The 23,776-nt window shown below is 42.7% G+C and overlaps 1 protein-coding gene across 5 annotated transcripts in view; it reads right to left on the bottom strand.

The window, feature by feature from the left end:
• TRANK1 (tetratricopeptide repeat and ankyrin repeat containing 1) overlaps window positions 1-23,776 on the bottom strand; it is a 70,712-nt gene that overhangs the window by 19,726 nt on the left and 27,210 nt on the right. For 2 of the 5 annotated variants that reach the window (XM_079302559.1, XM_079302561.1), the window contains 10 exons: window positions 23,263-23,346; window positions 20,031-20,169; window positions 19,457-19,588; window positions 17,594-17,761; window positions 15,627-15,782; window positions 15,028-15,279; window positions 13,966-14,142; window positions 9,745-12,621; window positions 8,949-9,148; window positions 8,347-8,484 (listed from right to left, as the gene is read on the bottom strand). In XM_079302559.1, coding sequence (XP_079158685.1) covers window positions 8,347-8,484; window positions 8,949-9,148; window positions 9,745-12,621; window positions 13,966-14,142; window positions 15,028-15,279; window positions 15,627-15,782; window positions 17,594-17,761; window positions 19,457-19,588; window positions 20,031-20,169; window positions 23,263-23,346 — 4,323 coding nt within the window. The remainder of the gene's footprint in view (window positions 1-8,346; window positions 8,485-8,948; window positions 9,149-9,744; window positions 12,622-13,965; window positions 14,143-15,027; window positions 15,280-15,626; window positions 15,783-17,593; window positions 17,762-19,456; window positions 19,589-20,030; window positions 20,170-23,262; window positions 23,347-23,776) is intronic. The other 3 variants (XM_079302562.1, XM_079302563.1, XM_079302560.1) reach the window with 3 other exon arrangements.

Here is a 23,776-nt window from a genome sequence, read left to right as displayed (position 1 = left end):
TTATAATTGTTTGAATCAAGGACTCTGAGGCGGAGTCCAAGGGGTGGGAATAACAGCTCTTTTACTAATATATCTAACTGTACAAGCAGAAAACAACAGCAGTTGTTAAAATTGATAACAGAACAGAACAGATAACTCGATGTCAGTCCCTTTAGATGCAAGCACGCTGTTTCTGTGCTTAGTCCACAGCCTGAAGCTGCCGAGGAGCAGGCGGAAGGCGCAGGCAGGAGGGGTGGGTCGGCAGTGGCCACGCTGGTCTTGGGTGGGAACGGGCTGGAGCGGCGGATCCTCGCTCACCGTTTGTGTCCGGGTGATCAGCTGTGTCTGCAGAGGCAGGAGGCTGGAACGGGGCAGATGCAGGGCAGGTGATCACAGAGGGTCTGGCTCTCCTGCGCTCCCGCCGCGTGGGCTGAAGATCCGAACGTCCCCCTTCCCGCTTGCCGGAAACATGAGTCCCCTCCGGAAGCCTCAGAGGTCCCTCCTCAGAGGCCCCTCCCGGAGCCACGGCAATTGACACCTTTTATCTACAGTCATCAGAGACCCTGGGTGTAACCCGGCCAGCTCCATTGGCATGATAATGGGAAAAATTCTTTCAATTGACACAGTAACAGAAAAACACTCAACCCCCAACATTATCCACCCCGAATTTTTTCCATGCCAACATGCTACATCATATTGAAACCTTTAAATTATATACATACATGCAGTTACAGGCACAGTATCATAGATAGTTCACCCTAGAACAAGGTCCCCTTGGGGTATGCATCAGGTCTCTCCATCCTTTTGCATCACCCACCAAGTGCAACCTGTTCCTTGAGCAAAAACCATCCCATGATCAGCACTGTCTTTTCTGGAAGCAGAGTTCACCCAGACAGTTTTCCCTAACATGCCTCTCAGGTGTACCACTGGAACCTTATCAATATCTGGTGCTCCCAAGGGCTCTGATTGGGCAGGGCCTGCTCGGTTAGTGGAACCTTGGGTAGTCACTAACCATGTGGCCTTTTGTAGATTGATCTCCCAGTTCTTGAAAGTCCCCCACACCAAGTGCCTTTAAGGTGGTTTTAAGCAGACCATTGCACCGTTCGACTTTCCCAGCCGCTGGTGCATGGTAGGGAATATGGTACACCCACTCGATGCCATGTTCTTTAGCCCAGGTGTTTATAAGGCTATTTTTGAAATGAGTCCCATTGTCTGACTATATTCTCTCAGGGGTACCATGCCTCCAGAGGACTTGCTTTTCCAGGCCCAGGATGATGTTCCGAGCAGTGGCGTGGGGCACAGGGTAGGTCTCCAACCATCCAGTGGTGGCTTCCACCATGGTCAGCACGTAGCGCTTGCCTTGGCAGGTCTGAGGCAGTGTGATATAGTCAATCTGCCAGGCCTCTCCATACTTATATTTGGACCATCGCTCCCCATACCAGAGGGGCTTCACCCGCTTGGCCTGTTTAATGGCAGCGCAGGTGTTACAGTCATGAATAATCTGAGAGATGCTGTCCATGGTTAGATCCACCCCTCGGTCTCGTGCCCACTTATAAGTGGCATCTCTGCCCTGATGGCCTGAGGCATCGTGGGCCCATCGAGCCAGGAACACTTCTCCCTTGTGTTCCCAATCTAAGTCTATCTTTGAGACCTCTATCTGTGCAGCCTGATCTACGTGCTCATTGTGCCTGTGTTCTTCATTAGCCCCACTCTTGGGAACATGGGCATCCACATGACCAACTTTCACGGGTAGCTTCTCTACCTGAGTGGCAATGTCTTTCCACTCATCAGCAGCCCAGATTGGTTTTCCTCTACATTGCCAGTCAGCCTTTTTCCAGCTTTCCAACCAACCCCACAGAGCATTGGCTACCATCCACAAATCAGTGTAAAGGTAGAGCTTTGGCCATTTCTCTCTCTCAGCAATGTCCAAGGCCAGCTGAGCAGCTTTGAGTTCAGCAAGTTGACTATATCCACCTTCTCCTTTGGTAGCTTGTGCAACCTGTTTTGTGGGGCTCCATACGGAAGCTTTCCACTTCCGGTGCATCCCCACAATGAGGCAGGAGCCGATGGTGAAAAGGGCGTAGCGTGTTTCATCTGTTGGCAGCTGGTTTTACGGTGGAGCTTCTTCAGCCCGGGTCACTTGCTTCTGCTCCTCTTCATCAGCGAGACCAACATCTTCACCTTCTGGCTAGTTCGTAATTATCTCCAAAATCCCAGGGTTACCAACACGGGCGCGCTGCGTGATGACGGCAATCGCCTTGCTCCATGTGGTGTCGGTGGCATGGTGAGTAGAGGGAACCTTTCCTTTGAACATCCACATCAGCACTGGCAATCGGGGTGCCAGGTGAAGCTGTTCTTCTGTGCCAATCACCTCTGAGGCAGCTTGAACTTCCTCATAGGCAGCCAAGATTTCCTTCTCTGTGGGAGTGTAATTGGCTTCAGACCCTTTGTAACTTCCGCTCCAGAACCCCAGTGGTCGCCCTCGAGTCTCACCAGGCCCCTTCTGCCAAAGGCTCCACAACAGACCATGGTTCCCAGCAGCAGAGTAAAGCACATTCTTTACCTCTGGTCCTGACCTGACTGGGCCAAGGGATACTGCATGGGCAATCTCTTATTTGATCTGGGCGAAGGCTTGCTGTTGTTTGGGGCCCCAGTGGAAATAATTCTTCTTGTGAGTGACCGGGTAGAGAGGGCTCACAATCTGAATGTACTCGGGGATATGCATTCTCCAAAAGCCTATGGCACCTTGGAAAGCTTGTGTTTCCTTCTTGCTGGTTGGTGGAGACATTGCAGCGATCTTATTGATGACTTCAGTGAGGACCTGGTGCCGTCCATCCTGCCACTTCACTCCTAGGAACTGGATGTCTTGGGCAGGTCCTTTGACTTTGCTCTTTTTAATGGCGAAACTGGCTCCCAGCAAAATCTGGATGATCGTCTCTCCCTTCTGTCCTAGTTTGAAAGGACAGGTGTCTGCCAGTAAGGGCAGAAGTTTCCCTTTGGAATAGAGACTTTGGTTCCACTTCCCTCCCCCAAGTATTATAATTGTTTGAATCAAGGACTCTGAGGCAGAGATAAGGAGGGTGGAAATAACAGCTCTTTTACTAATATATCTAACAAACAGAAAACAATAACAGTTAAAATTGCTAACAGAACGAAATAGGTAACTCGGTGTCAGTCCCTTTAGATACAAGCACGCTGTCTCTGTGCTGAGTCCAGAGCCCGGATCTGCCAAAAAGGCAGGCGGGAAACAGAGGCAGGAAGGAGGGGGGAGGGGCAGCAGCAGCCACGCCAGTCCTGGCCGGGAACGCGCTGCAGCGGCGGCTCCTCGCTCACCGTGTGTGTCTGGGTGATCAGATGTGTCCGCAGAGGCAGGAGGCTGGAATGGGGCAGATGCAGGGCAGGTGATCGCAGAGGGTCTGGCTCTGCTGTGCTTGGCCGCGTGGCTGAACGATCCCAGGCGTCCTGCTCCCAGCTCGCCGGAAACGTGAGTGCCCTCCCGGAAGCCTCAGAGGCCCCTCCGGGCTGTCCCCACCCACCCCCTTTTGTCTGGACCCATCAGAGACCCTGGGTGTAGCCCGACCAGCTCCATTGGCATGATAATGGGAAAAATTCTTTCAATTGACACAGTAACAGAAAAACACTCAACCCCCAACACTTTCTCAAATACCTCCCATTGCTGTGTTCCCCCACACAATGATGTCATCGATGTACTGCAAATGGTCTGGAGCCTCACCCTTCTCCAGTGCAGCCTGGATCAGTCCCTGGCAGATGGTGGGGCTGTGCTTCCACCCCTGGGGCAGTCGGTTCCAGGTGTATTGCACGCCTCTTCAGATGAAAGCAAAGTGAGGCCTGCACTCTGCTGCCAAAGGAATGGAGAAGAATGCATTTGCTATGTCACTGGTGGCATACCATATTGCTGCCTTGGACTCCAGCTCGTACTGGAGTTCCAGCATGTCCGGCATGGCAGTGCTCCGCGGTGGAGTCACTTCATTCAATGCCCAATAGTGCACAGTCAGTCTCCATTCTCCATCAGATTTCTGCACAGGCCGAATCACAGCATCTCGATTTGTCCGGTACTGCCGGCGGTGCACTGTCATAGTGGCAATTGGCACTTGTTGCTCTGTCACTTTCAGGAGTCCTACTGCAAAGGGATTTTCTGACAGTCCAGGCAAGGTGTTCAACTGCTTAATGCTCTCTGTAGCTACAGTAGCTATTCCAAAAGCTCACCTGAACCCCTTTGGGTCTTTGTAGTAGCCGTTCCTGAGGAAGTCTATGCCTAGAATGCACGGTGCCCCTGGGCCACTTACAATTGGATGTTTCTGCCATCCCTTCCCTGTCAGGCTAATCTCAGCTTCCAGCAAAGTGAATTCCTGTGATCCTCCTGTCACCCCAACAATGGAAACAGGTACCTTCCCCACATGTTCTGATGGTATCAGGGTGCATTGTGAACCAGTATCAACTAACACTTCATGTTTCTGTGACTTTGACGTGCCAGGCCATCGCACCCACACTATCCAATAAATCCTGTCATCCCATGCCTCTCCCTGGCTAGAGGCAGGGCCCCTCTAACCCTGGTTATTATTTCTTTCCTGGGCATACATAGTGGAGGTTCCTTGCTGGGGATCTGACAGATCATCCCCCATGCTGTAATACCCTGCACCTTGCTTGTGGGAGGCTGAGGCTACCTTCATTTTAGTGCGGTTCCCTCGGCTAGCATTTCCCTGCCTGAGCTGACACACCCGTGCTGCCAGGACAGAAGTGGGTTTCCCATCCCATTTTCCCATGTCTTCCCCATGGTCTCGCAGGAAAAACCACAGGTCAGCTCATGAGGTGTACCCTCTCTCCCTAGCTGGGCAGCGTGAAGCTCTGACTTGGGGGCCTGTGACTCATACTGGTGCTACGCTGATCTTCCTCACCTCCTCAATTCTCCCCATCATCTCCTCCCTCATATCCCTCATCCTATCTTCGACCTGTTGGAGGTCCCTGACCACGGCAGAGATATTGGCCTGCATTGGGCCATTCATCATGCTCTCAAAATTTCTGAGTTTGCTGGCAACAGAACACACTGTCTCTGGGTGGTTATCAGCATTAATCATTGCTATGTAGGTGGGATATTGAGATGGACCCAAGGTTGCCAAATTCTGCAGCATCTGCCCTGTGCACTTGACCTTGTCAGGGTCATTGTCATGCTGTCCATCTCTCCCAAAGAGTACCTCTAATACTGCTGTTTCTCTCAGCTGCTGGATCCCTTCCTCAAGGGTCTTCCAGCACATCCTACGGTGGTGCTCCTGCATTCTCTCTCTGTGGACAAACTTCTCTCTCACACTCATTAAAAGCCGGTCCCAGAGGGAAAGGAGGCCTTGCTCCCTTATGAATATCTGGTCCACACCTGAATCCTGGGCCAAAGATCCCAAATTCCTGGCCACAGTTCCATCCAGTTGTACACCTGCTCCCGTAAGGTCCCAGACCTGGAGTAACCAAGTTGTAAAGGGCTCACGGCCCTGCCGTGCAACGTCTTTACGCAGGTTACAGAGACTATCATATGAGAGGGACTCGGTGACAATTTCAACCTCTGGCTCCCTTGCTGGTTGTGAGGACCCTACTTGCTGATCCCCATTATCTAGGTGCCTTGTTTTAATCTTAGATTTCCTAGTTTCCACAGGAGCAACTGCTTCTGGCTGTGGCTGCTCCTGTGATCCAGCTGGAACCTGGACAGATATAACATCTACGAGTTCCACTGCAGCACCATCTGACTCTCCCTCTTTAGGGCAGGGAGAGGATTTGTCACCAGCTGGAGAAAAATACTCCTTCATCATCTGGCTTATGTCCTTCACTAGAGCCCCCACCCACTCTGGGTGGCTCATTTCTGCGGTGGGCTGTGGGGCAGGGTTAGGCTCTTGGGCAGCATCCCTAGTCCCTGCGTCAGAGGCAGGTTCTGGGGCAACATCCCTAGTCCCAGGGGCAGGCTCTTGGGCAGCATTCCTAGTCCCTGGGGCAGAGGCAGGTTCTGGGGCAGCATCCCTAGTCCCAGGGGCAGGCTCTGGGGCAATATCCCTAGTCCCTGGGGCAGAGGCAGGTTCTGGGGCAATATCCCTAGTCCCTGGGGCAGGTATCAGAGTTGTTGTCCAAGCCAATATTCCCTTGTTTCTGAATGCTAAGTAGAATAGGCCTATCAGCAACACCAGCCACTGTGTAATAACACTGGCAATTAAAACAGATCTGAAATCCTTGAGAACCGGTGGGGTAGCCTCAAAAAACTGGGTGATGGGTTGGGAGAAAATTTCCCTTGCACACGTTACCTCAGAGTGAGTACCATTACTGAAATAATCCCAGAAACAGTCAGTTAGAGTACGATAGCTCCGGATCCATGCAAACGCTTCCCAGAAAAAATTAAAAACCCATGAATTCCTGACATAATCAATCCACCAAATGAATCGGGTAATAGCTACAGTAACTTTGGTGAGGGGGCCCAAATTCAAATAAGGGCTTGCAAATGGGAGGGAGATGGCTGTGACCACATGGAACCCAAACCAGATTAAACCAGACAACATATTGCCACTTAAGAGAGCTGTTATTCCTGTCTTAACTCTCAACTCAGTGCCCTCTGTCCCACGTCTGGGCACCAAAATCTGTCCTGGTTTGAAAGGACAGGTGTCTGCCAGTAAGGGCAGAAGTTTCCCTTTGAATCAGAGACTTTGGTTCCACTCCCCCCAAGTATTATAATTGTTTGAATCAAGGACTCTGAGGCAGAGTCCAGGAGGTAGGAATAACAGCTCTTTTACTAATATATCTAACTGTACAAGCAGAAAACAACAGCAGTTGTTAAAATTGATAACAGAACAGAATAAATAACTCGATGTCAGTCCCTTTAGATGCAAGCACGCTGTTTCTGTGCTTAGTCCACAGCTCGGAGCTGCTGAGGGGGAGGCAGGAGCGGAGGCAGGAGGGGGTGGGTCGGCAGTGGCCATGCCGGTCTCGGGTGGGAACGGGCTGGAGCGGTGGCTCCTTGCTCACTGTTTGTGTCTGGGTGATCAGCTGTGTCCGCAGAGGCAGGAGGCTGGAACGGGGCAGATGCAGGGCAGGTGATCACAGAGGGTCTGGCTCTCCTGCGCTCCCGTTGCATGGGCTGAAGACCCAGGCGTCCTACTCCCCGCTTGCCGGAAGCACGAGTCCACTCTGGAAGCCTCAGAGGCCCCTCCGGGAGCCACTGTAATTGACACCTTTTGTCTACAGTCATCAGAGACCCTGGGTGTAACCCGGCCAGCTCCATTGGCATGATAATGGGAAAAATTCTTCCATTTGTCACAGTAATAGAAAAACACTCAACCCCCAACAAGGTATCAGTCTGGTCAAGAGCTTGCTGTGTTTTGGGGGCTTGGCTTTTTTGCCTTCTAGATTTTTCATTCACATTTGCTTCCTGAAACAAGACTCCTCTTAAATCTCATTTTCAAGACAAATAAAAAGAAAACACAACACTTTACAAAGTGCACAGGGCCACACTGCTGTGTTTACAATGATTCACAGATTCAGCTTTTCCAAATTAGAAAACCTCGGGATGAGCTGCTTCCTTGCCTCCTTGTTTAGCTGCTCAAATCAACTCAATCATAGGAACATGGAAGAATTGTATGACAACAGTCCTTCAGGCCTGATATACATTAGTCTAAGCTAAAATGCTCTGTGAAGCTCAACTCTGCTTAATTAATTCTGGTAAATTATGATAAATGACTGTTGTTTTTCTCATTGCAACTTGCATCACCAGGAACAAAACAACTTTGAGAAATCTACCATGACAGCCATTATTTACCTCAAGCTCCTTCCTCCTGCCTTCATCACGTAACATTTACTAACCTCTGTGAAGAGCCACTAGTAAGCTGCCCCCAGTTTTCTTGTTGTTTTCATCTGCTGAAAGCCACATGAGACACTGTTTTGAAGGGTAGAGTCAGAGGACATCTGCAACCAGACTGTTCACACTGAATGTTTAATCACTGAGTAACTCAGTCATGGAGTGTCTGCAGGTATGTTCAGTAAGGAATACTTGGAATACTTGCCTGGTTAGGGTCAGAGTAGTCATCTTGATGTGCAGCAGAAGCATGTGTGTTTGTGTGTGCGTGTGTGTGTGTGTGAGAGATGCGTGAGAGATGTGTACCCCAAGGTCTCCCTTAAATTTTAACACTAAACCTGAAGGAAAATATACTTAAGGAAATATGCTCTCAATTAATAAACCTATGACCTCTCTGTTTTCTACTGTGATGAAACCAATCATCTTCAGAAAAAAGAGGGAATCCTTTCCCAGCTGAACCACCAACTAGACCACAAGTAAGATTGACTTTAAAAAAAATGCAGAAAATAGATATTAATTAAAAATACCTCTGAATCTGTGAAAAAGTTGTAAAGAAGAACATCATCAAATTCCAAGCCCTTTGCTTCATAAATTGTCAGGACAAGTGCCAAACTAAGTTCCTCAGGTATCTTCTCCTTTGCAGTTTCATTTGTCACTAATACCACCTGCCAAAAAATGCATTTAAAAAAATTAGAAAGCAAAAAAGGAAAAAATACAGTTGCACAGAGAAAAACAAACATGATGCTATTGCATGAATGTTCTAAACACTAGACAACATTTCACTGAAACATTTCAGCACACTCCACAAACAAGGTTACAAAGCTGCCACTAGAAGACTGACAAATGCATTATTCGTGCAGACAGTTTTAGATCTGGTGTTAAGAAAATTTGGAGTTAGAAAGGAACAGGTCTGACAATACCTCACACAATACCTCACACCAAAAAAGAGCAGAAGGAACCAGACGTATAAAAAGAAACAGAAACCAACACAATAAAGGTTTCTAAATTTGAAACACTTAATATATCAGTGAGAAAAGGGCTTAAAAAAGAAAGTTGTGGGCAGTTCATACAAGACTATTATTAAGCAACAGAGTTGGCAGAACCTGCAAAAAGCCTGAGAAAAGCAAACCTGATGTGCTCCAAATTCTATGGGTTGTGTTTTCCTTTTGTTGCCTCTCAGCAGAATTGCTAGATCACTAACACTGCAGGAGTCCAAGACAGTAGGTTTTGGCCCATCAAAGAGACCACAGCCCTGAGGAAGACGATCAAAAGATTCTGGAAAATAATGCTGAAGCAAATCAACCACTCCAGATGCTAAACGGAGAATACCTGCAAAAAGCAGAACGCAAGTTTGAAACTTCAGCCTGAAGTCCTTGTAAACACACCTTTAAAAGATTTTGTTAGAAATTGGGAATCAAGAAATACAATAACAAAAACATTAATCAGGGAAGGCTGAAGCTGTAAGCTTCAATTTATATCTCTGCCAATTTGAATGGATGTCATTCTTGGGCCTCTAAAGATGAGAAAACATGCTACAATAGCTTGGCAGTATTCTTACAAAATAAAGATCACAAATGTGAAACAAGAAAAGCAGAAGCAGCATACCAATGCAGCAAAATCTAGTACTTTGGGGATAGGACAACAGAAATAGGAATGATAATTTCTTAAATTTTCCCTCAAATAAAGCCAAAGCATCCAGTAAGCATGAGAGTTCAAAAAATTAAAAATTTTAAAACATTCATTTTTGGTTTTCTGATTGAGATGCCGAAAACCAGAACTGATTTATCAGAAAAAGCTGTCCATCTGATCTTTTTTGAAAAACAGGCCACATAGACAGTGGCTTTGAACCGGCCAGCAGAAAACTTCAATTATTACTGACATCTGAAGAGCACAGGTTCAGTTCACAAGTAAATTTGTTACTCTACCTGAATGGGACCTGTAGTTCTGGTACAACTGATATATCCTTTTGGGTTTCCTAACACGCTGCTGCTTGTCCACAGAGTTCTTGCTTGCATAATGAAACAGTGACCTCAGGTCACTAAAACGAAAAGCAACTCCTTTCATTATGCTCTGGGCAGTGTCACCAGTTAGAAACATGGCATTAGGGTCATTGATGCATTTCATTAACAGGGCTAGCTCAGCTTGCGTGAAATCCTGTATCTCATCACCATAAAACTCATGGATAGACCACGGCAGCTCCCTGAGCTTTGAAAGTCTTTGAGATAAATTATACAGTAAATCTTCTTCATCAAAGTAACCTCTCTGTGATCGTATCTGCTGATAAAGACAGAAGAGGTGATAGATCTCACTCCTGTCTTCTGTGAAATTCGGTGATCTCTTTCGGCCTAGCTTTTTGTACTGCTCCTCAGTAAGCCTGCCCCCAAAGCAACTCAGTGCCTCAAAAGAGCCTTTCAGAAATGATTTTATTTCTTTCCAAACCAGTGCTGGATTGTATAAGCTTTTACCTTTTATCATTTTTGGCCATATTTCATTTGCAAATACATTGTAAGTCACAAAAGTCAAAGGATCACTTTCCTTAGAGTATGCATCTATAGCTCCTCCATCATCACCATGTTCTGCTTCAAGATTACCCTCTTCAACTTCATCCTGCCAATTTGGTATGTCCAAGTCTTCCTGAAGACTCCAACCAACAATTACTCTTTTAAGACTTCCATCTTCATTTCTTGGAAAAAATGGGTCAGGCATGGATGCATCTAGTAACAGCAACAAGTGTTTGGAGGTGACAAATAGTGGAAAATTTTTGTCTTGAATATCTTGTAGCCTGTGAATATTTGGGTCCAGAGGCCTGAAGTGACTGGTCACCTTGGAAGACTTACTAAGTTCAATGAAATTCTTCTGAACTTCTCGGCACAAGACATGATTTTTTGTTACAAAGATCTGGTGCAGGTGCTCCAGCCTGTTTGATGCTTCTGCACTACATGTTTGGTCTTCTCCATGGTCACCACATGAATTCATTTCTGCACCAGCTGTGCCCACATGAACCTTTTCATCCATGCTATCCTGATTTTGCTCATCACTCACCTGCTCCTCACTCGAATCATCACTCTTGTGTTTTACTTCACTCTCTTCCTTCCCTGAACTAACTTTTTCAACCTCACTGCACTGTCTCTGCTGCCATGTCTGCCTCTCCAACAGAGGTCCATCTGCCAAGGTTGATTTTTCCCAGTATGAATAGAATTTCTTCCAAAGTCTATATAAGCAGCAAGTTGTCTTCCCTGTTCCACTTCGTCCAATTAAAATGATTGGTTCCATAGGCTTTGGATTGAGATCAATTACTGCGTACTCCAACTCCCCAACTCGGAAAGGATAATCAACAGAAGACTGCACATCATTTATAATGTTAAGTGCCATGTTAGTACTGAAGCTGTGAAACTTCATTATATTGTATTCCAGTTCTGCTGCACTAGCTGGAGGGAAATACTCAGGCATGCTATGTTCTTTTGATTTGTCTGCCTCCATGTCTTCAACGTAACAACGTGGAACACGCTTCTGTGTTGTCACACTGTGGTTCTGATATCCTTCATTTATACCCTTGAGCTTTTTCCTCAAAATGCAGGATAAGCCACGGTTATAGGAAATGCATATATTTTCCAAGGCACGGTTCAGCTTGCAGTGATCAAGAACAATGGCCCAAATTCTAATTATTTCTGTGTAAACTCGACCTGATTTTTCTAGATGACTTTTTGTCTGTTCTGTCTCCATGATCTTTTCTGGACTCTCACTGCAACGAGGAGAAAAGTCAATGGCAAGTTCCCATAGCATTCTTGCACCTTTGCCCAGTTTGGCTTCATACAGCTGAATATCAGCTTTCAAGTGTTTCAGTGGTTTCTGGAGGCCCCTAGACCATTCCCCATTGCCAAGCTGCTTAATTGTCATAATGGTTTTAGCTTTCAGATAATGAGGCACAGCTTTACTACTCAAAGTCCTTAGCATTTCAGGAGTGCACTCTATTTCCCAAGTCATGTTATCAAACTCCTGCACATATGCCTCAAGATCCAGACTCTTCCCCTTTTCTTCTTCTAGTTCTTCCATCTCTCCATTAGGCAGGGCCATACTTAATTCCCCTGTTCCCTTCTTTGTCTCCCAATCATCCCTTTTTCTTTCAGGATGAGCTATGCTTCCACAAGGCTGCAAGGAACTCCTTCCCTTTTCTGAATTAGTCTGGGCCAGAGATGGCTTTTGCACAAGAGGATGATCCTTTTTCAGGGTGTCGCTCACTTTCGCTTGCTGAATTAAAGCTGTGATTGCCTGCACTAGACTTTCCTGCAGTGTTAAGGGGCTGTTTATTCCTTCTGTTTCCTGCTTTGCCAACTGACCCCTTTTTTGTTTTGCGGAACACAGGGTTTTTAAATCATTATGCACTGTGTTGCCAGATGGTGCCTTTAATGAGAACCCAGATGAAGAATGCCCCATGCTCTTTGACTGTGACATCTCAGAGGCTGAAATGGGTTTAGATGTTTTAACTAACTGCCCTGCTCTGTCTTGGCGGTGCCTTTTCTTCTCATGTGCAGCATTATTCCAGGCTTCTAGCAGTAGATCTCTCTTTTTAATTCTATGCATCACATCTTTTCCTGATTTGTTTTTTATGTTAAAGTTAATGTCAAATTTTGCCAATAACTCTGTTATTCTCTTAGTCTGCTTTGAAAATCCTCTCTGGAAAACAATATGCATCACTGTATTTCCATTATGATCTTGTGTGTTTGGATTAAGATACGAAAAGTCAGATGGTCTTGAAGCAAAGAGATCAAGTAGATAGTTCAGGATGTTTAAACCAGTGCCATCTGAAATCAGGAGAACAAACAGAAAATTAACTAACTTGCTTTACAAGTCTGCATTGCATTCCAACAATTTCAATACTTTTTTTTTCTGCTGGTAGTAAACTAAAATCAAGTGCTTTTAGAAAGAAAAACAAAATCTACATTTCATGTTTACAAAACATGCTTATGTGAAACAGCTCAAAACTGAGCTTGCCTAAGTTTCAGGAAAACAACACAAAGGCAGCAAAGCTTTAGAAATTCCTACTGCTGCAATTTTTCCCATAGCATCAGTCAATTTCATTCTTCTTAACTTCTGGGTACAGACAGATTTGCTCATTTTCCAACATGAGCCCTGACTGCTACCCAAGGGACACAGGTGGCCTGTCATCCAGACAAGAAGCAGCTCAAGGTAGTGCTCTGGAGTCATTTGGTTCACTTTAATAATGCACTCAGACATAATCTGCCACAGATAACTTTGGTTTACTAAAATAACCTGCAGGAAATCCCAATTATTTCCTGATATTCGAGGTCTCTGGAGCAATTCCTAAAAGATAAAATTAGCTACCTCCCTGGGGGGAAAAATATGCATATATTCTACAGCTTCCTGGATTTAATCCAGATAATAGATGTGATTTAAATGAGACAATATATATGTGAAACATTTATTTTCTAGCTGTAAAACAGTGGCATGCCAAAATCACTGTAAAGAAATTGTACATCAAAAACCTCACACAGTGGAAAACACTTCATAGAACATATTGTCAGGGGACTTCTTAATCTTCTGAAGTAAAAATTACAACTGGCATTGCCTATGCTTTTAATCTCTTTAAAGCCATTCAGTGAAATGTTTGTGCTTTTAAAAGTAAGAAATTCAAGATTTTAAATAATTTTAATCCCTTAACTCAAAAATGCATTTTTTTGTTAACTTAAAATCAAACCTGATTGAGGGGCCTAATTTCACAGTTTATCCTAACTTTTTATATTTTTACACAAGCTCTAGTGTTTTCAATCACTTCTCCCCAAACAAAACTTTACTTGATTTATGACTGAACAAACACTGATAAACATATTTCAGATGCCACTGCAGGATTTCCTTCAAAATCTGCTGCCATTGCTCTAACTTTACCTTTGTGCCTTCCAGCACATTTACTTCATTCCCACCTAGCACTTATTTTAAAAAGCTTCAGAGAAGAGACTTCCTTGATTCCCCCATGTCATCTGAACTGCCATTATGTCTCCTCACAGTCTCAGCCAGCTCAGCCACAAAGCAGAACATATCAACTTAACAGACTGGTGTGTATCCTCTAGCCTGCAGCAGCAGAATGGGCAGGTAAGGAATGGGGATGTTTTCAACAGCAAAAGCCTTACCTTTAATATTTAAACAGATGAAAACAGCAGCATGCAAAGGAGTATCTCCTTGTGCAACAGACAGGTTTTGAGGGTTTGCGCCTTTGGTCAGCAGCAAATATGCCAGTTCAAAATAGTTCTTTCTGAGGCATATTTTCAGTGGTATTTCAGAGCTGGTTCCAATACCATCAGGCAGAGCTGGTTTGAAGAACAGGAAAATATCAGGGTTTAAATCTAACACACCAATTTGCTAACTACCAACAGCTCTGAACAGATGCAGTCAGATGCTGATTGCCAGGCAGGTGACAGAGGTGCTTTTTGCCAGCTTTTTATATGTATCTGTTAAAATACTTTTTGACTAAGAAGATCTTCATCACTTCCCCTTGTTCTCCCATTAAACTGAGAAACCAGTTCTTCTGTTCTATCTGTCCTTCTATCTTCTAGTCCTTCTGTCTTCTGATAGGAAGGCATAAAGGCCAGAACAGATCTTCTCCAAGTCAGTTAGTCAGTGAACAAAACCTCCTTCCTCCTCTGGCATTCAAAAGGCTTCAACAGGACCATGCGTCCATAACTTATAGCTAACATCAAGTTATAAGAGTAAATGAAATATGCCAGAGGGATCCTAGGAGTAAGCTTATGCAAAACAAGAAGTATGATGATGTCACAGCTAAAAACAGAAAGACATTTGGTCATCAATTAAGTTGTCCATTACTTGTAGCATAACAGTAGACTGAAATCAAAGGCTGTGGCTTACACTTTCTACCAGGACAATATTGTGGCTGAAGACAGAGAAGTTAAGGCCCAAAAGAAACTACAGGTGCAGGAGCAAGAATAGTCCTTGACCTTTACTAACCCTAGCAGACGAATTTAATTTGATAAACATCTTCCACCCATGTAGCCTTACTAGCTTCGCCATGTCCCACACAACAGATGAAGCCAATGCACTATACTCCCAAAAAGCTGCTGCACTGATACAGAGCCTTAAAAAACCCCATATGTTGGTATTTCTGAGACTATCTTGTTCCCAACATGTAAAATAACATACTGCATTTCTTATAGCATATCAATATCCCAGCTTTTCACCTCCTCGTTCAAGCAAGCATCTTATGAGGGGCATTTGAGCATCCAGTCTTTCACACTGTTGGATAATGTTGCCAATGTCGATATCTGAAAGACTGCAGGTTTTGAAGAGTCCTCCACATGATGGATTGTCACCACTGGCTTTCCCTGTTAGAAGCAGCAAAACTTTGTGCCACATTTGCTTCCCCAGCAACAGTTTTACGAAGCTGTTAGCACAGGCATTGGAGATGTTGCATGAGATTTCTTCAGGGATTTCTGCAAAACAGTCAAGGCAACATAACTCACTCAAAGCCATATAATAAAATCCACCTAACTGTAAACTAATTTCAAAATAATTAACTCGTTAAATTGAAAGTAAGGAACAGCAAAATATATCTTTCCATCCTTAGGCTGTCAGCCAAGTAAGTTTGAACATTTCGATGCGACATAAATTTCTGTGCATATTCTATTGGTCCTAAGTGCAAATCACAACATTAAATATAATTAAAAGCACATTGTTCCAGTCATGAAAGTCACAGAAACAGATAAGAGAAGGAAGGGTAAAAGGGCATTTTTCACAGCAATTAAGTTTAGTGAAAGGGAGAAATGGGAACTCACTGCACCTTTCACACAAGACAGCCATTTCAGAAACCGCTTAACTGCATCTTCCTTCAATACATTTTTATTTTGTGCTCCATTTTCACACCTGTAGAACTGGACGAACTGTTCCAGAACATCCTGGAAAGAATCTGTATCAGCTGTGGCATTTTCATTCTCTCCTGCAAAACATTACAGAAACTGAAAATCCACTTCCTTTCCAGCATGTTTTCAAGGCAAGACTGTAACGCATTACATCCCAGGGTCTAAGAAATGTCTAGTGGCAGATTAAAAACAGATAGCTGAAACTCTTACTACCAAAGCCAGTCCTGTGATGGATTTCTGAACCCAAATGAAATTTGATACTTTCATCAAATACACTCTTGTCCTGGTTTTGACTGGGATAGTTATTTTTCTTCTTAGTAAATGGTATGGTGCCATGTTTTGGATGTACGATGAGGATACTGTTGATAGTACAGTGATGTTTTGGTTGTTGCTGAGCATGGCTTACCCTGAGACAAGCACTTCTCCACATCCAGTGCTCTGCCAGTAAGCAGGTGCACAAGAAGGTGGGAGGGAGCATGGCCAGGACAGCTGGCCTGAACCAGCCAAAGGGATATTCCATACCACAGAATGTCATGTTCATTATATAAAACTATGGGGAATTGGACATAAAGGGACCACTGCTGCTTGGGGATGGGTTGAGCATCAGTTAGTGGGTGTGAGCAATTATACTGTGCATCACTTGTGTTTCTTGGGTTTTATTCCTCTCTCTCTCTCTCTCTCTCTCCTTTTCCTAACAATAATATTAATATTAATAGGAGTCGTAGTAATTTACTTTATTTCAATTTTTAGACTGTCCTTATTTCAACCCACCACAGGAGGGAGGGGGAAGTAAGTGAGCTGCTGCTTGGTACTTAGTTGGCAGCTGAGGTCAAACCATAACTCTATCTACCATAATTCACTAGGCTGAAACTGTAATAGCTTCTGTATGCAGGCAGGAAAATGCTGCAATTATATAATTTTAGAGTAAATTACTAAACCCAGTAATGTTTGCAGTGCACAATTTTAATGAGCCTGTCTGATTCCTCAGTGCCATTTTTAAAAAACAGCCATAAAAGAATTTTTTGGATAAAAGTATTTGTCCTCTTAAAACTAAAAAACAAAACCAAAAATATACACCACAATAAAATGTTATCTACAAGTTTAAGAGATACTTATGTAATGGGAAATAACATATTTTTAACAATGTCCCAATAAATGCCCTTAAACAAACACAGAAAAATTTGGCTTGGATTTCCTAAATGCTTTAAGGAATTCAGATACATGCAAGACCAAATGAAACAGAAGCTTTATCTCTTAGGGCAAAGAGAGAGACAAGATTGGTCATCTTTTTAGAAAGAAGGACTAACCTCAGATTTACCTGTAAAGCAGAGACTTATTGTCCAGTCTCTCATTTGCACTAAGTTTAGAAAATTGTTGTGGGCTATGCATCGCCAAAAAAACCCAAAACCAAAAAAATAAAAATAACCCTGGTCACAAAAGGCAGTGGAACTCAAAATGCCAACCAAAGCCATTATTACCACAGATATTGGTGTTGACTTTCTAATGGGGAATGACTGCTACAACCTTCTCCACAGCAGAGATCTCCACGGTAAAGAAAAAAAACCTGTGGGAATTTCTTTGTCAGAAGCCGCAAGATGCAAGCACAATGAAACCCAGTGTTTTCCAATAAACTTATAAATAATATACACATGAAAACTGAGTTGTAGCCTAAAAACTTCGATTTATGCCGAGCTTGATCTGAACATCACTTAGACAGCAGTTGCTTTCAAGCAAGGACAAGATGCTTAGCATTGACTAGCAGATCACAGTGACAGCTCAGAGAGAAATTTATGTAAAACATACCCACAAGTACTTATTTGAAATAAAATTATTTTGTATCTAACAGTTATAATTTTAAAACAGGAAAAGCACACACTGCATGTAGTACCTGTCTGTTTCCCAGAGGAAGTGTGTTTCTCAATGTGCTTGCTGACTTCTTTTACAGCATCAAAGTTTTTGTTCTTTTTCAAGATATCTATGACATATCTTGACTGTGCATCTGGAACAGTGGGATCAACACCAAAATTCAGGAGCATGATCACATCTTCTGTTTGTCCTAAAGCAATATATGAAAAAAAATTAGAGGAAGAATAATTCACGTTGTTCAGAAGTTACTTCTGTTTTCCTTTTCATTTTTAATTACCCAGCACAATTTCTAGCATAATTTTAACTTTAAAAAATCTGAATTCTTCCAGTGGCATAAGTTGAGAGGGTGGAAATCAAAGATTAGGCTTGAAAATCTCAGAGGCTTTTTCCAATAATTCTGTGATTTTACAATTTATAATATTTATTATATATATAAAGAAATAAACTTTAATAGATGCATATAAAGATACATGCTTTCAAATATTATATATGTTATATAAAATAAACTTAAATAAATATTAGAAATATATGTATACTCTATGTAATAAATGCCGCATAAATATTACCAAATAAGCTTTAAGCATCCAAAAGTCTCATATTACCTTCGCATTGATGTTTGTTTCCTGTTGCCACCTCGTGGGCAGAGTAAAAAACACAAGGAAAAAAGCCAGAGTAACATAAAATGAAATCCCACATAAACTGTGAAGGAAAGCAGTTAGTTTTCCTCTTCTGACAAGGCACACTGCTATCTAGGCCTTAATTTTTCACCTATTTAAAATAACAGGAGAGACCTGACAGCAAGTTATATCTTAGCCAGGAATTTTGTGGTCATTTAAAACAATTTTAATGAACCATGTTTACTTAGTTAAGCAACGTTCAACTGTTATTTTAGCTGGTTTTAATTTAGATCTGTGTTGGCTGAGTGTCAGTAGAAAACCCTGATAAATTACCTCACCAACCTGCAGAAAGGAACGCAAAGGACCCATACCCCTAAGAGAACTTAATCAATAGTTGAAGAGTAAAATTCAATAAAGGATTGTTTAATGCTGTCCTATAACTAGAGATGAATTAAATGCCATAGAACAAGAAAGATACCTTGAGAGAGTTAAGGATTCAAAGGCTTATACACCACAGAAAACTTGCAGGTGTAGTAAGGGAGCCACTTCATAGGCTTTATACACCTCAGAAAACATAGTCAACAGTAATTGTTTAACCAGGACAGCAAATGTAATAGAGCACTGTTTAACTGGATAAAACTTGGGTTATTCATTTAAAAAAAAGATAGATGAGATGTTCTGGTGGTAATTAAGAGGAACAAAATACCATAATGCAATAAATTGGGCAGGCTTTTGGGAGTTTCTATAAAAAATGTTGGATGCTACAGTGTATATAAATGACTGAAAATTCTTGTTTCTTTGAGCATGTCTACGGCAAATGAATTCCCATTATGTACCAAATTTTGACTCAAAATTGTTATTAGGAATGTTCATCTCATGGCTTTTTGCTGTTAGATTTAAAACTCTTTGTTTTAGGCCCCCAGGTGTTATAATGTGATTTTAAGGGCACATCAAAATGTAAAAGGTAACTTCTATGATTCTAAAAACTGCAGCATACTTGTGAGAAAATCCTAACCAGACAAGCCAAAGAGTAAAGAAAATGGTCACACATCAGGCATATGAATTAAAAAAGGAATTCTTTAAATATTTAAATATCAGCTGCCACACTACAAGTACACATTCAGACACATTCTCGTTTTCTTCCTTAGCATGAAATACTTAACACCAGAGTCTGAAACTTTCTTCCATTTTTCCATATGAAAACAAAACAATACACACACACACACACACACACACACACAAAAAAAAAAAATGAAAAAAATATTTACTGCGTTTCTGTGCATATTCACTGGAAGAGGCCACAATATGCAGCAGGGTCTGCCCATCTCTGTCTTTCTGGTTGATCCTATCCTTCAGTTCTGGCCTCCAAGTCAGTAACCATCTGAAGAGATGGTTCCTTGCTGAAATTATAAAAAAGCACACTTACAGAAACAGATCCTGAGGATTTTTTCCCGTTTGGAGTGGTAAGACGCAATTCTAAGGTTGACTCATGACTCTACTAAACACAATGAAACTATTGCTCCACAGTGAGATGGCGGAAAGAAACACATTACCTTTTTTAAAGCTGATATATTCAGGTTACAAAAGACCCATATCAATCACACTTTTGCTTCAAAATACAAAAAAGAACAATTATTTAAGGTTTCCACCACTATCAGGCATGGTGATCAAAGAGGGTGTTTACAACATTTCTAAAAGAGTGCTTTATTGGCATGTGCAATGTTATGCCTAGATAATCTGACCTTAGCTGATGGGACTTCTTTTTTAATTTAAAAAAGGTCTAACTGTGAGTCCTCTGATAAAAGCCAGCATTGTTTCATTTTAGCTGCAGATTTCACTCACTTGCTTTGATACACAGCCTGATAACAGAATGCAGTGGATACAGTCCGATGGACTCAGCCTTTGCTCCAATGGACATCAGCCACTTCACTAACTCTGCTACTTCCTGCAGCTTCTCACCATGACCGTACAACTCAGAAGTCTGGTAGAAAACAAAACAATTACAACACATTATTTTCACACACATGAAAAGCATTTCTTTTTCAGTATTTTCTGTATTCTCATGACAACAATCAAGACACAGCCACTGTAAAATGGAACTATTTATTTTATAGACTTTCACAAAATAGCTTGGGTTGGAAGAGACCTTAAATATCATCTAGTCTCAATCACCTGCCACAGGCAGGGACACCTCTCACTACACCGGGCTGCACAGAACTCCGTTCAACCTCAAACACTTCCAGGGATAGGACATCCACAACTTCTCTGGGCTACCTGTTCCAGTGCTTCAGCAGCCTCTGAGTAAAGAATTTCTTCCTGGTATCTAATCTAAATCTACCGTCTTTCAATCTGAATTCATTCCCCTTGTCCTGTCACCACATGCTCTTGTAAAAGGTCTCTCACCATCTTTCTTGTGGGCTCCTTTCAGGTACTGGAAGGCCACAGTTAGGTCACTACAAAGCCTTCTCTTTTCCAGGCTGAACAACTGCAATTCTCTTAGCCTTTCCTCACAAGAGAGGTGCTCCATTCCTCTAATTATCTTGGTGCCCTCCTCTGGTAGACTCACTCCCAATAAACTGATGTCAGGAATAGTGTGGTCTGGTCCACACTATGGTGGCAATGGTTCATCTATACTTGGCGCTGGTGAGGCCACACCACAAGTCTTGCGTTCTGTTCAGGCCACCCACTACAGGGAAAACATTGTGGTGCTGGAGTATGTCCATAAAAAGGCAACTGAGCTGGTGAAAGGTTCTGGAGCACAAGTCTGATGAAGAGATGCTGAAGGAACTAGGATTGTTTAGGCTGGAAAAATGGAGGCTGAGGAGAGACATCACTGCTCTCTACAGCTTCTGAAAGGAGACTGTAGCCAGTTGAGGGCTGGTTTCTTTAGGCATCTCCCAGGCAAAAGAAGGTAATGGCTTTGTGTCAGCAGAGGTTCAGATCAGATATTAGGAAAAACATTTGACTGAAAGAGTGGTTAGCACTGGAATAAGTTGCCCAGGGAGATGATGGAGTCACCATCTCTGGAAGAATTCAAGAGGCGTCAGGATGTGGCACTTGGGGTCTAGGGGTGCTTATGGTGGTGCTGATTGTGAAGGTGTCTTCCAACCTCGATGATTCTGGGATTCTGAGAAAGCACACAGTCTGAGCAGAAGCCAGCTGAACTTTAAAAGTATGTTCTGAGCAAGAACTTAATGAACATGAAGCACAGTCTACAAGGGGTATATCCTATAATATAGGATACTCTGGAGGTGTGCAGAGGAAGCTCAGATGGAAATTGAGACAATATACCAGAAGGATCAGGACATGAGGAGGTAGTCGGAAGCAATGCTCAGACAGAACTTCTCCATTTGTGCCAGTCTTCTTTCTAAAAAGCAGTCTTCACACATACTTCCATCATTTACAAATAAATTTTTTTTTCCTAATATCTCATGCCAAATTTTGGCTGGTAAGAATTACTCTTTGAGCACAATTATCAAATCAAAATACAACAGATTACAGGGAGAATGCAGCAGCAGCAGGAGAGGTTCAAATTGTCAGAAAGCCACATTTTCTAATTTTTGCAAAGGAGAATTGATACTTAGGGATTTTTCATCTTGATTCTTTCAGCCTTCCATGTGTACAAAAAATCCACTAGAGCAGGTAAGATTGGTTGGGCCAATTCAACAAAAAAAAAAAAGCCACACTATTTTGTAGAGCCTGCCCATTTTTCCCATCTCAATGAGGCATTTTGCTTTGCTGGAAGACACTTTGCTAAGACACTCTACATGGGTCTTCTGCTGTGTAGCCACATTTCATTGCCAGTGTGGAGGTACTGTGCTAGCATTGGCACAGCACACCTGCCTAATGATACCCAACCAAGACATGCCTTCATATATCCATTCCCTAACTCTTCTGCTATCTCTAAAAACAAGACTGTGAGGAGATATAAATTTATTTCCCTTGCATTACTCTCAGAATTACTTCTTCTCACTCTGTCAGGCATCCAACTGAAATACAATTACGGAAAAAGCACCAATTTGAAATTATCACTATCCAAGTACCACCAGGACTGTAACAGCCAAATGGCAAATTCTAGCATATTCCACCAATATAACTTAAACCTTTGTGAGAAACAGCAAAGCCTGACAATGAAGAAAATTCCTGGGAAGCATGAGAAAAAGTACGCACTGACTGAGAACAGGAAAGGCATCCTGTTCCTTCAAAGCCTGCAAACCTTGAGGAAACTAATGAACTGTCGGGCCAATGGATTTATTACAGGCCTGCAACCAAGCTGCATGCCAAAGACTGAACAAAGATTTTCACAATAAGTGTATAAGTACTTCCTTAATTTTGCAGCAAACAGATTAATGTTGCTCTCAGCTTGTGAGTTCCACATTCATATGCCAACAAACCTTAAGTTGCCAGCCAGTTAATGCCAAGCAGAAGTACTGTGTAGCCTACAGTTAACATCATCTGAAGTTCCTGTCAGGAAAGAAACTGTTAGAAATATAGAAATTCTTTACTGTGAGGGTGGTGAGGCACTGGAACAGATTGCCCAGAGAAACTGTGGGTGCCCCATTCCTGGCAGTGTTCAAAGACAGGTAGGATGGGGCTTTAAGCAACTTGGTATAGTGGAAGGTCCATGCCCATGGCAGGGGGCTGGAACTAGACAATCTTTAACATCCCTTACAACCTGAATCATTCTAGGACTCTAGGGTAAAGCTCAATGGAATTTCTCAATTTCTAACAAACGTTTCAAGATGTCTTTAGAAAGCTGGTATGTCACTGCTATGGAAACTGGCTGCTCCTGAGCTACAGCATTGGTGAACTCCTAACAGCTCCTGGTTCACAGACAGCATCCAACTACACCTTTGTAATACTAATACATCTTGGAAATACTAAATTGCATTCAGAAATATTACATTACATGAAGTTAAATTTTCAAACAAATAGATGATGAAGTATAATTACATAACGTCCATGTATTATTTTTCATTTTATCTTTCTTGGTTCAAGATGAAAAATCTCTTACTAAAGTTATCAGGAAGAAAAGAAAGAGATACAAGGAAAAAAATAAAAAACATGTACTTACCTCAAAGAGATTCTTCAGTGATACCTGGTAGACTCTGAGATCACGGGGCAACTCTTGCTTCTCAGACAACAACAACAGACAAGACTGAAAAAATACCCCACACATTAATGCTCTTATAAGCACACTTAAAACTTTGTTTTTCATTGCCTCATCAGGTCTTGTCAGAAAGCCAACACAGGCTAACAGTATTTCAGATCTTTTTGTAATATCACAACTAAATTTCCATTTCTAATTTTCAACCTAATTAATGTAATATGCAGTGGAGTGTAGGAAGTTAGAAGTGATGAAAGTTTCCTCAGAAATAAAAACCATGTTAAAAAGGTTAGCCCCTAAAAGATTCTCTAATATTTGGAATACTTCTAGTGCTTAGAAGTAACCCTTTGCTTTAGGAATGGACCTTTACATTGGGGACAAGACTAACTGCCCAGCTAACATCAACCGATGTTAGCAGAAAACAAGAAATGAATACTGTATATTTTTCTGCTTTCTTCCATTTAATCAGTTTCTCTAAAAA

This window comes from Erithacus rubecula, assembly GCF_903797595.1.
Source record: "Erithacus rubecula genome assembly, chromosome: 3".
NCBI lineage: Eukaryota > Metazoa > Chordata > Aves > Passeriformes > Muscicapidae > Erithacus > Erithacus rubecula.
Note: the sequence above shows the minus strand (reverse complement) of the source record. Positions and strands in the feature narration are given on the sequence as shown.